Source organism: Melanotaenia boesemani, chromosome 5 (assembly GCF_017639745.1).
Source record: "Melanotaenia boesemani isolate fMelBoe1 chromosome 5, fMelBoe1.pri, whole genome shotgun sequence".
In the NCBI taxonomy this organism is placed as follows: Eukaryota; Metazoa; Chordata; class Actinopteri; order Atheriniformes; family Melanotaeniidae; genus Melanotaenia; species Melanotaenia boesemani.
This window is the reverse complement of record NC_055686.1, coordinates 26,143,066-26,155,967: the sequence shown is the minus strand read 5'-3', so window position 1 is coordinate 26,155,967 and position 12,902 is coordinate 26,143,066. Positions and strand designations below refer to the sequence as shown.

The 12,902-nt window shown below is 42.1% G+C and overlaps 1 protein-coding gene across 1 annotated transcript in view; it reads left to right on the top strand.

Moving 5' to 3' along the window:
- The window catches only part of LOC121639288, a 9,341-nt gene extending 5,235 nt beyond the window's left edge, over nucleotides 1-4,106 (top strand). Inside the window, 2 exon segments of the mRNA XM_041984450.1 lie at nucleotides 5-4,023; nucleotides 4,069-4,106. Coding sequence (XP_041840384.1) covers nucleotides 5-4,015 — 4,011 coding nt within the window. The 3' untranslated portion in view covers nucleotides 4,016-4,023; nucleotides 4,069-4,106.
- The last annotated feature ends 8,796 nt before the right edge of the window (nucleotides 4,107-12,902 follow it).

Here is a 12,902-nt window from a genome sequence, read left to right as displayed (position 1 = left end):
GCAGGGAGTACAGAAAGACCTGATGGCTTGTGTTCGGCAACTTGGGATTCCCACATGGTTTTGTTCATTCTCTTCCGCGGACCTGAGATGGCAAAACCTTCTTAAAACAATTTTAAAACAGGAAGGTCGAACACAGACATTCGAAGAGTTAGAGTGGACTGATAGATGCGATCTGTTGCGTCGTAATCCTGTCACTGCCGCCAGAATGTTTGATTTCCGCTGGCACTGTTTTCTGAAGGAGGTCCTTATGTCTCCTTCAAATCCCATAGGAAAAATTATTGATTACTTTTATCGGGTGGAGTTTCAGTGTCGCGGGAGTCCTCATGTGCACTGTCTTTTCTGGATTGAAAATGCGCCTAAAATTAATACGAACACTGACGAAGAAGTGGTAGCTTTTATTGATAAGTATGTAACATCTGAGCTACCAGCACAGGATGAGACCTTATTGGAGATGGTCACATCTGTGCAGCAACATTCAAAGAGGCATTCAAAAAGTTGTAAGAAAGGTGGCACTGACTGTCGCTTTAATTTTCCCAGACCAGTGTCAGGTAGGACATTTCTTGTTAATGTTCATTTGAATACTACAAATGAGTGTGATAAATGTAAGAATAGGTTCGATCAAAAATACGAAGGAAAACAGTGCACATGTGGAAATGAGTACTACTATAATCTGCTAAAGGTTGATAAGGATTTGGCAGTACACACTCTGGAGTCAGTGAAAAAGGCGTTAAAAGATGAGAACAAGACGTTTAATAGTTTAGATGAGTTGTTTCATAGTTTAAATATCAATCAGCAAATATTTGAAATATGTTACAAACGTCTAAATATGAATAAAACCCAAATTGTATATAAAAGAGACATTAACGAAGCATGGATTAATCCATACAACAAGTCTCTATTAAAATGCTGGAATGCAAATTTAGATATTCAATTTGTGACAGACGCGTACGCCGTTATAGTATATATTATTTCATACATTAGCAAATCAGAAAAAGAGGTAGGATTGTTGCTTAGTAAAGCTCATAAAGAAGCAACAAAAGATGACAACGTCAGTGCAAAAGAGGCACTGAAACAAATTGGCAGCGTTTATCTAAACAGTCGCGACGTGTCTGCTCAAGAAGCAGTTTATAGATTAACAGGAATGCATTTGAAAGAGAATTCGCGTAAAGTAGAGTTTATACCAACAGGGGACAAAATAGTTAAAATGAGTAAACCAATTAGTGTAATCCAAGAAAGTGGGCTAACTGGAGATGATGTGTGGATGGTTAGTATCGTAGACCGTTATAAAAGTAGGCCTAATAATAGCACTTTTAATGACATGTGCATAGCAACGTTTGTGTCTGAATATCGTCTTTTAAACCGAAATGAAAAGTCAAAGAATGCGATTCAATTGCAAGGGGGATTAGGGTTTATTCTTAAAAGAACGCGAACAAAACCCGCTGTAGTTCGTTATGCGCGCTTTTCAAAAACAAAAAACCCCGAATTATATCATAAAAGTCAGTTACAGTTGTTTTTGCCGTACCGCGTAGAAGATGACTTAAAAGCTGCTGATTGCGAAACGTTTGAACAATTTTATGAAAATGGTTCCGTGATCTTTAGTGATGGATCAGAACACACGGTGAAATCTGTCGTCGATACGAATAGGAACAAATTTGAGGTAGAAGATTCTGAAGAATTAGAAGAGCTGCAAAAGAAACTTGAAAATGAGGGTGGCCCTGAAGTTGCCTGGGGAAATCTGTGCCCCGAAAAAGAAGTAGAGCGTTTAGAGTGTGAAGAAGAAATTAGAGAAAAAGAACAGACACCTGCGGAAGATGCAGAAGAAATAGGTCGGGAACTCGTAGATAACATTCCAGATTTGGCTGTTAGGAATGATCAGGTGTGTCAATTAGAAAAGAACAATAATGTAATGAGTAGGCGTGAGGGCTTAGAATTAATTAGATCTCTGAATGAGATGCAGCTGTCAGTCTTCTATAAAATCCGTAACTGGTGTTTGGATAAAGTCAATGGTAGAAACCCAGAACCCCTCCATGTGTTTATATCTGGAGGAGCTGGAGTTGGAAAGAGCTACCTAGTTAAAGCGATTCAATACGAGGCCACAAGGTTATTGTCACCAAGTTGTCAGAATCCAGATAACATTTGTGTTTTATTAACGGCTCCGACCGGAATAGCTGCTTATAATTTAAAGGCAGCGACTATCCACAGTACATTTGGCATTGGCAAAGACGTGAGCCTACCTTACACACCTTTGAGTGAGGAAAAGCTCAATTCTTTGCGTGTTAAATATAGTGATGTGCAGATAGTCATAATTGATGAAATCTCCATGGTCAATCATAATCTATTGGCTTATGTCCATGGCAGATTAAGACAAATCAAACAAACTGGTGACTATAACCCTTTCGGTAATGTCAGCATAATCGCAGTCGGAGATTTTTATCAGTTGCCCCCAGTAAAGGGAAAAGCATTGTATGTACAAGACGTCCAAATGAACTTGTGGTCTAGTTTATTTCAGCTTGTGGAGTTAAAAACAATCGTTAGGCAAAAAGATAAAGAGTTTGCGCAAATATTAAATAGAATGCGAACACATAAAAAAGGTACGCCAATGTTAGCTGACGATATAAACGTCTTAAAACGGTGTGAAACAGGTGAAGAGAGCACAGCCTTACACATCTTTGCTACAAATTCCCAGGTTAATGAATATAATGAGGAACAGTTAATCAGCATATGTCCTGACCACATAGTTATAACTGCACAGGACTTTGGTTACAATAAAAAAACTGGTAAATTAGAGTTAAAGCCAGATCATCATATTAGGGCCAAGAAAACAGCTTTACAAAAGGAGCTGTTATTGGGAAAAAATGCTCGAGTCATGTTGTCTCAAAACATCGATGTAAATGACGGTTTAGTAAATGGTGTATGTGGCACAGTGATATACATAGAACAGCCTGATAATATGTTTCCTCTCAGGGTATATGTTAAATTTGATGATGATAAGGTAGGCATAAAGAAGAAGAAACAAACCATTTATCCATCAGCAGAGTTAAAGGGTTCAGTACCAATTGAACCTCAGGAAGAGAGAGCCAATAAAAAAGGCCTGAGACGACAGTTTCCTTTAAAGTTAGCTTGGGCCTGTACTGTACACAAAGTACAGGGCCTTACAGTAGATAGTGCTGTTGTCTCTTTAGCTAAGATCTTTGCACCAGGACAGGCATATGTGGCATTAAGTAGAGTTAGAAGCCTGTCTGGTTTAATTATTCAAGAGTTTAAAGAGAAGGCTGTTTATTGTAATGACAGCATTAAACAGGCGATTGCTAATATGCCACCATTTATAACTGAAAGCCACACAGTAGTAAAAGAGTGTTTTAGAATATTTCTAATGAATGTTCAAAGTTTAAATCGCCATGTCTCAGATTTGGCCCACTGTGCACAGCATTTGCAGCCTAACTGTATTGCTGTGACAGAGACATGGATACCTGCTGATGTTAGCTTAGATTCTGTAGAAATCACTGGTTATAGGTTTAGTAATGCACCACGTAGTTTAGCCTATCATAGCGATAATCCAGTGTTAATGTCCCTTAAAGGCCAACAACATGGTGGCGTTGGCATGTACTGTGACAGTAATGTAGAATTTGAAAGTGTCACAGTAGCAGGTTTAAATATAGAGTGTTTAGCTGTAAAATGTGTCACATACAACATTTTAATAGCAGCCATTTACAGGCCACCATCATATCCTGTGTCTCTCTTTTTTAGGCATTTTGAAGAGTTGTTAAATGTGTTAGAGTCACAAAGTGGAACCATTGTTGTTTTGGGTGATTTCAATGAGGACATTTTGAAGTCCTCAACAATTTGTCAGAAAATGACAGACAGAGGATATGAGCAACATGTATCGACAGCCACTACAGAGAAAGGCACCTTAATTGATCATGTTTACGTTAAAAATAGTAATTATATTGTAGAAGCGCTAGTGGTGCCTACATATTTTAGTGATCATGAGGGCATTATATGTTCTTTTAAGTAAGACAGCCCAAATGCTTAAAACGTAAATTTTTATTTATTTAACTAAATTTAATCGAAATGTATTAAATGTGCTGCTCTTCACCTGAGTTCCCTGTTTTGAATTATTTGTATGTACTCAATAAATTTTGTCTCCTGTTGATATCCTTTACACCTGTACTACATTAGTCCATGTTCAAAGGTATTCTGTGCTTCCTGTCCAGAAGACGTAGCTAAAATGTCCAAATAGTAAGTAGATTTGTTAGTGGTTGTTGTATTGATTGATTGTTGTAAATAGCTCATGCCCTCAGTGTGGTTAAATAGTTTTATGTTGTGTTAGGACTGTGCCTCTTGTTCTGTAGGTTTTATGATATCTTTGTAGTTGTAAGTAACTGCTGTGTTTAAGGTTAATTACAGGGGTAATGAAGTGACGCCGGCTAAGGTATGTATAAGTACATTTAAGTACTCACTATCCTACACACACAGTTTATTCACACACACTCTTTCACTCTTCAGAAAGTGTTAGTAATTTAAAAAAATTAGTCTCAGGTTTTTTGTTTCTATCTGGCTGGTTTATATTTATTATAGTCTGGGTCTGTTCTATTTTGTTTTTGCAGTTTTTAGTTTTTTGCAGTTTTTTTTTCACTTGACAGAAGCCAATGATGAACAGTTAAGCTGAGCTCTGTTGGACCAAAGTGCTGATTGTGATTGAGCCTAAGAAGAGCATGAAAAAAGCTGTAACCTGAGGCTTCCTAAGTTAATATTCAATAGTGGCAGTGTGTGTTTACTGTTATTACAGAGGCACACTAGCTGTGTCTGTGTTAGACCTTGACCAGCCTGCAGCAATAGTATTGCTTTGCTTGTGTTATAATGATCCAAACCTGTTTTTATGATGTATTACTAGATTTAGAAGAGAATTGATGTCTGGAAGAATACATTGTGGGATGTGATTGTGTGCGTGTGCATGTATGTATATACACATATGCATACACTGATACCATTTTGTCTTTTCCCTAGGAGATGGATTTCGGCTAGTAGACGGATGTAGCAGTTGGCAACAAGTTGTTCACCCAGACAGACGAAAGATAGTGTTTTGTATTATTTTCGCTCATTTATTTTTCTCTATATTCCATTACATACTGTGTTTATAGTAATAAAATAAACCGTAGAATTATGGCAAGAAGAGAAGCCTCTGAGTTTAGCTAATGGTCTATATATCTAACATTCTTACAGACGTCTTACAAACTTGTGTTCTAATTTGTTGCAATATGAATAAATTACTTTGAATCTACACAGTGTAGCGGACTCTTAACTACAGTACATAACTCAGCATGCAATAAAGTAGATTTGTGTTTTATGTTCTAGCAAAGCTGTTCACTGTTGCCTGGCCACCCCAAGCACAGTATCTGGGGTTTCCTGTGTTTTTTGGCTCCACGGGCACCTCCATGTAGTTGGTCTCTGTTTTTTTTCTGGGTAAATAAAAACGACTAGCAGTTGTGTAGTTGAAGTGAGAAATTGACTCTTTGTCTTCTTTCTACAATTTTCTCAACAGCATGTTCTGTGGGTGTTTGTGTGTAATGGCACAAAAAAAAGGCATCCAGGGAGAAATGATGTGTTTGTGGTTTATTATAAATGACACGTAATATGCTAAAATAGTTTAAAACATTTTGCTAGCATCCTAGATAACACTAAAATGCTAGGTGATCTGCAAATGGCTATGAGTCTGGCACGGTAAGTTGCATAGCATTTTTTGCTAACATGCTAAGACTCTAGGTATCTTGCTAACATGCTAGATAATATGCAAAGATGGGTATTTTAGAATCTGACATTGATATACCTAGTTACCATTGTTTCCTAGCATGCTAATTTCTTAGCATGTTAGTTAAAATGGTAACATGCTAGGTAATATGGTGAAATGGCTAGCTGAGAATTAGAAATTTAGATATACGTACTTAGCATTTTATGCTACCATGCTGACTTGTTACCATGTTAGCTAACATGCTAGGCGATTTGGTAAAGGGCTAGCTGACAAACGGACATTTTGCTGTACCTAGTAAGCATTTTTTGCCTTTTATGCTACTATGCTAGCTAACATGCTATGTTGCTATGGTGACATCTATTGTAATGCGTTAAGGACCCAACAAGTATGAATCCTGTCAAGTTTGGTGCAGTTCCCATGTATTTCTATGGAGATATGAGCAAACCATCTTTCATGGCGAGAAGGCTTTTTTCCGTCAGTTGCCACGGTAACACGCTTTCTCCTATTAGAAAGATTCGAATAGCGTTTGGTCCCCAACTTGTCTGGAAGGTTCCCACCAAGTTTGGAGCCAGTCGCACGAATCCCCTCAGACTAGTTTGTTCAAATGGCAGTGAAATCCAAGATGGCGGGCACCCCGTTGCCATGGAAACAGGTGTATGATTGACTTCTTTGCTGGACTTGGGGTGTCACAACTATGAATCCTGTCAACTTTGGTGCAGATCCCACGTATTCCTATGGAGATATGAGCAAACCGTGTTTCATGGCGAGAAGGTCATTTTGCGTCGGTTGCCACGGTAACACGCTTTCTGCTATTAGAAAGATTTGAATAGCGTTTGGTCCCCAACTTGTCAGGAAGCTTCCCTCTAAGTTTGGAGTCAGTCGCACGAATCTCCTCAGACTAGTTCACTCACATGGCAGTGAAATCCAAGATGGCGGGCACCCCGTTGCCATGGCAACAGGTGTTTGATTGACTTATTTGCTGGACTTGGGGTGTCACACGTATGAATACTGTCAAGTTTGGTGCAGATCCCACTTATTTCTATGGAGATATGAGCAAACCGTGTTTCATGGCGAGAAGGCATTTTTCCGTCAGTTGCCACGGTAACACGCTTTCTCCTATTAGAAAGATTCGAATAGCGTTTGGTCCCCAACTTGTCAGGAAGGTTCCCACCAAGTTTGGAGGCAGTCGCACGAGTCCCCTCAGACTAGTTTGTTCAAATACGATGTGTGTAAAGTGGAAGAAATGGCCAAAAAATGGCCGCACACGCCAAGATGGCGGGCAACCCGTTGCCATGGTAACAGGTGTTTGATTGACTTTTTTGGTCAGGTTGGGGTGTTAGACGTGTGTGCCGAGTTTCGTCTTCCTACGTCGAAGTACACTTTCTGCACCCCATTCATTTGGGGATTTTTGGGGTGTCTAGGGGGCGCTGTTGAGCCACTTTTGCATTGAAGTGTATGCGGACATGAGAATATCAAAATTTTCACCGGGCTTGATGTGTGTGCCAAGTTTCACAACTTTTCATGGGTGTTTAGGCAGTGATATTTGGGCTCAAAGTTCTTCGAAGAATAATAATAATAATTAAAGCCGCAAGCGGCATCCATCGGGTCCGAGCGGCCTGGACCCCGCCACCCGATGTCGCCATGACAACAGGTGGTGTAATGCGTTAGGGACCCAACAAGTATGAATCCTGTCAAGTTTGATGCAGTTCCCACGTATTCCTATGGAGATAGAAGCAAACCGTATTTCATGGCGAGAAGGCTGTTTTCCAAGGGTTGCCATGGTTACCTGCTTTTTCCTATTAGAAAGATTTGAATAGCGTTTGGTCCCCAACTTGTCAGGAAGCTTCCCACCAAGTTTGGAGTCAGTCGCACGAATCCCCTCAGACTAGTTCGTTCAAATGGCAATGAAATCCAAGATGGCGGGCAGTGCGTTGCCATGGCAACAGTTGTTCTATTGACATCAATGCTGGACTTGGGTTGTCACAAGTATGAATCCTGTCAAGTTTGGTGCAGATCCCACGTATTCCTATGGAGATATAAGCAAACCGTGTTTCATGGCGAGGGCATTTTTCCATCGGTTGCCACGGTTACACGCTTTTTCCTATTATAAAGATTTGAGGAGCGTTTGGTCCCCAACTTGTCAGGAAGCTTCCCACCAAGTTTGAAGTCAGTCGCACGAATCCCCTCAGACTAGTTCGTTAAAATGGCAGTGAAATCCAAGATGGCGGGCACCCCGTTGCCATGGCAACAGGTGTTCTATTGACTTCTTTGCTGGACTTGGGGTGTCACAAGTATGAATCCTATCAAGTTTGGTGCAGATCCCACGTATTTCTATGGAGATATGAGCAAACCGTGTTTCATGGCGAGGGCATTTTTCCATCGGTTGCCACGGTTACACGCTTTTTCCCATTAGAAAGATTTGAGGAGCGTTTGGTCCCCAACTTGTCAGGAAGCTTCCCACCAAGTTTGAAGTCAGTCGCACGAATCCCCTCAGACAAGTTCGTTAAAATGGCAGTGAAATCCAAGATGGCGGGCACCCCGTTGCCATGGCAACAGGTGTTCTATTGAGTTCTTTGCTGGACTTGGGGTGTCACAAGTATGAATCCTATCAAGTTTGGTGCAGATCCCACGTATTTCTATGGAGATATGAGCAAACCGTGTTTCATGGCGAGAAGGTCATTTTCCGTCGGTTGCCACGGTAACACGTTTCCTGCTATTAGAAAGATTTGAACAATTTTTGGTCCCCAACTTGTCAGGAAGCTTCCCACCAAGTTTGGAGTCAATCGCACGAATCCCCTCAGACTAGTTCGTTCAAATACGATGTGTGTAAAGTGCAAAAAATGGCAAAAAAATGGCCGCACACGCCAAGATGGCGGGCACCCTGTTGCCATGGCGACAGGTGTTACTTTGAGTTTTTTGGTCAACTCGGGGTGGTGCACGTGTGTGCCGAGTTTCGTCTTCCTACGTTGAAGTAGACTTCCGGGGCCCCATTCATGTGGTGATTTTTGGTGACTCTAGGTGGCGCTGTTGAGCCAATTTTGCATTGAAGTGTATGCGGACCTTATAATATCCGAGTTACGCCGGACGTGACGTCTGTGCCAAGTTTCACAACTTTTCATGGTTGTTTAGGGGGTCAAATTTGGGGTCAAAGCGCTTAGGAGAACGAGAATAATAAACATAGCAGAAACAATAGGGCCCCGCCATACTTTGTATGGCTCGGACCCTAATTAAAGCTGCAAGCAGCGATGAAGGCCCTCGCACCTCTGGCGCCGCTCCGGCCTATTGCACCGCCCCCTCGGCCTGCAACCTCCCTCCCCAAGCAAGCTCGCTCTGGCTGGCAGCCGTACGCTCAGTCGTCCCCATGTTTCTGCCTCGTGTGGTCATTGTCTCTCTCTGACCATCATCTCATACATCAATGGGCCTAATAATGACATCAGAAGTGGTCATGACCTTGTTCTGACCAATAGTGTGAAACAAATCCAAACAAAATCATGCTTTTAAGATCTGCAGATATCAACATGGCCAGTAGGTGGAGCTACAGTGTTTGATCTTGTACTAACATGTTGAGGTTCGGACTTTAATGACAACTGCCAAGTATCACGTCATTGGGTCAACCGAGTCCAGAGTTATAGCCACTTCCTGTTTGATGGCGAGGGACAGAAACCTCACAGGCAGCCATTTTATTCATGATGGTGTAAGCAGTTTGTTATATTGTGAGTCATGTGTTCATCAAGGATAATATTGATGAGTTTGAGTAGGTGTGTAGGGTTTTCAATGGGAAAAAAGGGGTACTTCCTGTTTCCAGGGGGCGGGGCTATGGCGTTGAAAACATCAGGACATGAAGAGGCTTTTTGGTTTGTACTGGCATGTTATATAAATATGCCACATTTCATGAATGTCAGTCAAAGCAGTGGTTGGAGCTGATAGAATAAATAATTATAGGGGGCGCTATAGAGCCACATAACCAGCATATGTCTATTTAAATCAGTTCCAGGCCTGACCACTGTCCTTCCTGCCGAGTTTGGTGGAGATCGGGAGTACTATGGGTCAGTTGCAAATACTTCCTGTTTCATGGCGATGAACGCCATTCGCCATGGTTTTGCTTGAGGAAGGAACTTGAGGATTGTTTTCGGTAGTATCACGAAAGAGTTTGACCTGATCTGAAGCACTTTTGAGTGTGTGGAGTTCATTCCTGAGGAGAGGGACCCCAGTGTCTGAAAAAGACACTTCCTGTTGAAAGTGGGCGGGGCTTAGACCAAGACCAGAAGTAGTTCAATGTATCTGTTCAGGAACAGACCCTGAGTAATTACTGTGAGTGTGATGGTGATTGGATGAAAATTGAGGGATTTATACTGATTAATGATGTCATGGCGTTTTATCCAAGTTTGTCATGACGCCACCGTCTGGCCATGCAGCGTTGAGCAATGTCCAGGTGACAACATCTGGACATGTAGATGTGGTCAGCATGGAAATGACATCAAACGGGGCCATTTTGGTCAAGATAGGTTGTTTTATATGTAAGTTATGTCAGTTTCGTCTGTCATGGCGAGATATCAAAGTTTGAGGCCACGCCCCCGCCATGCCCTTTCTCCTTTGAGAAAGTTTTGCATAACTTTTGATCACACATGCCTCTGGAAGCTTCAGAGTGATTTTGAGGTAAATACGATATAATCTGTAGGAGGAGTTCGTTCAAATGCAATGGCAAGAAACAGGCCAAAATGACCCTGAAAATGACACGTTTTACAAAATGGCCGACTTCCTGTTGAAATTAGCCTATAGGTCTAATGGACAGTTTTGTGCATCCTGGCATAGTAAATTAATGTGGTGAATTTCATGCATGTCGGTCCACGTAGGGGGCGAGGCTGGTTGATCAAAATATTGTAGGGGGCGCTATAGAGCCACTATGTCACTATTCCAGCATATGTCAATTTGGCTCAGTTCCACGTCTGAATACGATCCTTCCTGCCAAGTTTGGTGGAGATCGATGGTACACCGGGTGAGTTACAAGTACTTCCTGTTTGGTGGCGTCGGACCAATATTCGCCATGGTTACGTTTGGCGAAGGAACTTGAGATTTTTATTGTGGTATCATGAAAGGGTTTGACCTGTTGTGAAGCACTTTCAAGTGTCTGGTTTTCATGCCTGAGGAGCAGGACCCCGGCAACCGAGAAAAAGCACTTCCTGTCGAAAGTGGGCGGGGCTTAGGGCTAGACCGGAAGTGGTGATATGGGTTTGTTCAGGACCAGACCATGAGTATTCCCTGTGAGTTTGATGGTGATTGGGTGAAAAATGAGGGAGTTATAGTGATTGATGAGGTCATGGCGTCTTATCGAAGTTCGCCATGGCGCCACGGTCTTGCTTTGCAGTGTAGAGCAACAGTCTTCACCGGATATCATCCCCAACTTGTTTTCAGGTGTCTGATGCAGTTTGACCCCGGTTCTGTTCAAAACGTCAGAGAAGTGGGTCTTCAAGTAAAAAACATGACTTCCTGTCGCCAGGGGGCGTGGCCTATTCATAATCCAATCGTGGCCACGTAGATGTCTTGAGGATGGGACTAGTATCAGACATGGCCATTTTGGTTCAGAAATGTTGTTTTATGTGGGAGTTATATCAATTTCGTCTTTCATGGCGAGACATCAAACTTTGAGGCCACGCCCCCTGTACGCCGTTACTCCTTTGAGAAAGTTTTGCATAACTTTTGATCACACATGCCTTCTGAACATCCTGAGCTATTTTGGTGTCAATCCGATAATATCTCTAGGAGGAGTTCGTTCAAATGCGAGGTCAGTAAAACGCCAAAATGGCGACTTTGACCCAAAATGGCCGACTTCCAGTTTTATTTAGACCTATACTATAATTTCTTTTTTTGTTCCCCCCACCATGTGGAACATGTGTACAAAGTTTCATGAAGATTGCTAACTTGCAATGGAGGGGCATCACAAATAGGTGGCGCTCTGGTTCAGTTTTGCCTGAACAGTCCCGAGCACCCAAAATTATTAAATTTTTCGCATTCCAATGGGGGGGTAGGCAAAATTTGGTGAGTTTTGGAGCATGTTCAGGCCCCCAAAAATGCGATTCATTGTGCGAAATAAAAATAATAATAAACGCTTGCATTACAATAGGCCTTCGCACCGCCTTCGGTGCTCGGGCCTAATTAAAGCTGCAAGCAGCGATGAAGGCCCTCGCACCTCTGGCGCCGCTCTGGCCTATTGCACCGCCCCCTCGGCCTGCAACCTCCCTCCCCAAGCAAGCTCGCTCTGGCTGGCAGCCGTACGCTCAGTCGTCCCCATGTTTCTGCCTCGTGTGGTCATTGTCTCTCTCTGACCATCATCTCATACATCAATGGGCCTAATAATGACATCAGAAGTGGTCATGACCTTGTTCTGACCAATAGTGTGAAACAAATCCAAACACAATCATGCTTTTAAGATCTGCAGATATCAACATGGCCAGTAGGTGGAGCTATAGTGTTTGATCTTGTACTAACATGTTGAGGTTCGGACTTTAATGACAACTGCCAAGTATCACGTCATTGGGTCAACCGAGTCCAGAGTTATAGCCACTTCCTGTTTGATGGCGAGGGACAGAAACCTCACAGGCAGCCATTTTATTCATGATGGTGTAAGCAGTTTGTTATATTGTGAGTCATGTGTTCATCAAGGATAATATTGATGAGTTTGAGTAGGTGTGTAGGGTTTTCAATGGGATAAAAGGGGTACTTCCTGTTTCCAGGGGGCGGGGCTATGGCGTTGAAAACATCAGGACATGAAGAGGCTTTTTGGTTTGTACTGGCATGTTATATAAATATGCCACATTTCATGAATGTCAGTCAAAGCAGTGGTTGGAGCTGATAGAATAAATAATTATAGGGGGCGCTATAGAGCCACATAACCAGCATATGTCTATTTAAATCAGTTTCAGGCCTGACCACTGTCCTTCCTGCCGAGTTTGGTGGAGATCGGGAGTACTATGGGTCAGTTGCAAATACTTCCTGTTTCATGGCGATGAACGCCATTCGCCATGGTTTTGCTTGAGGAAGGAACTTGAGGATTGTTTTCGGTAGTATCACGAAAGAGTTTGACCTGATCTGAAGCACTTTTGAGTGTGTGGAGTTCATTCCTGAGGAGAGGGACCCCAGTGTCTGAAAAAGACAC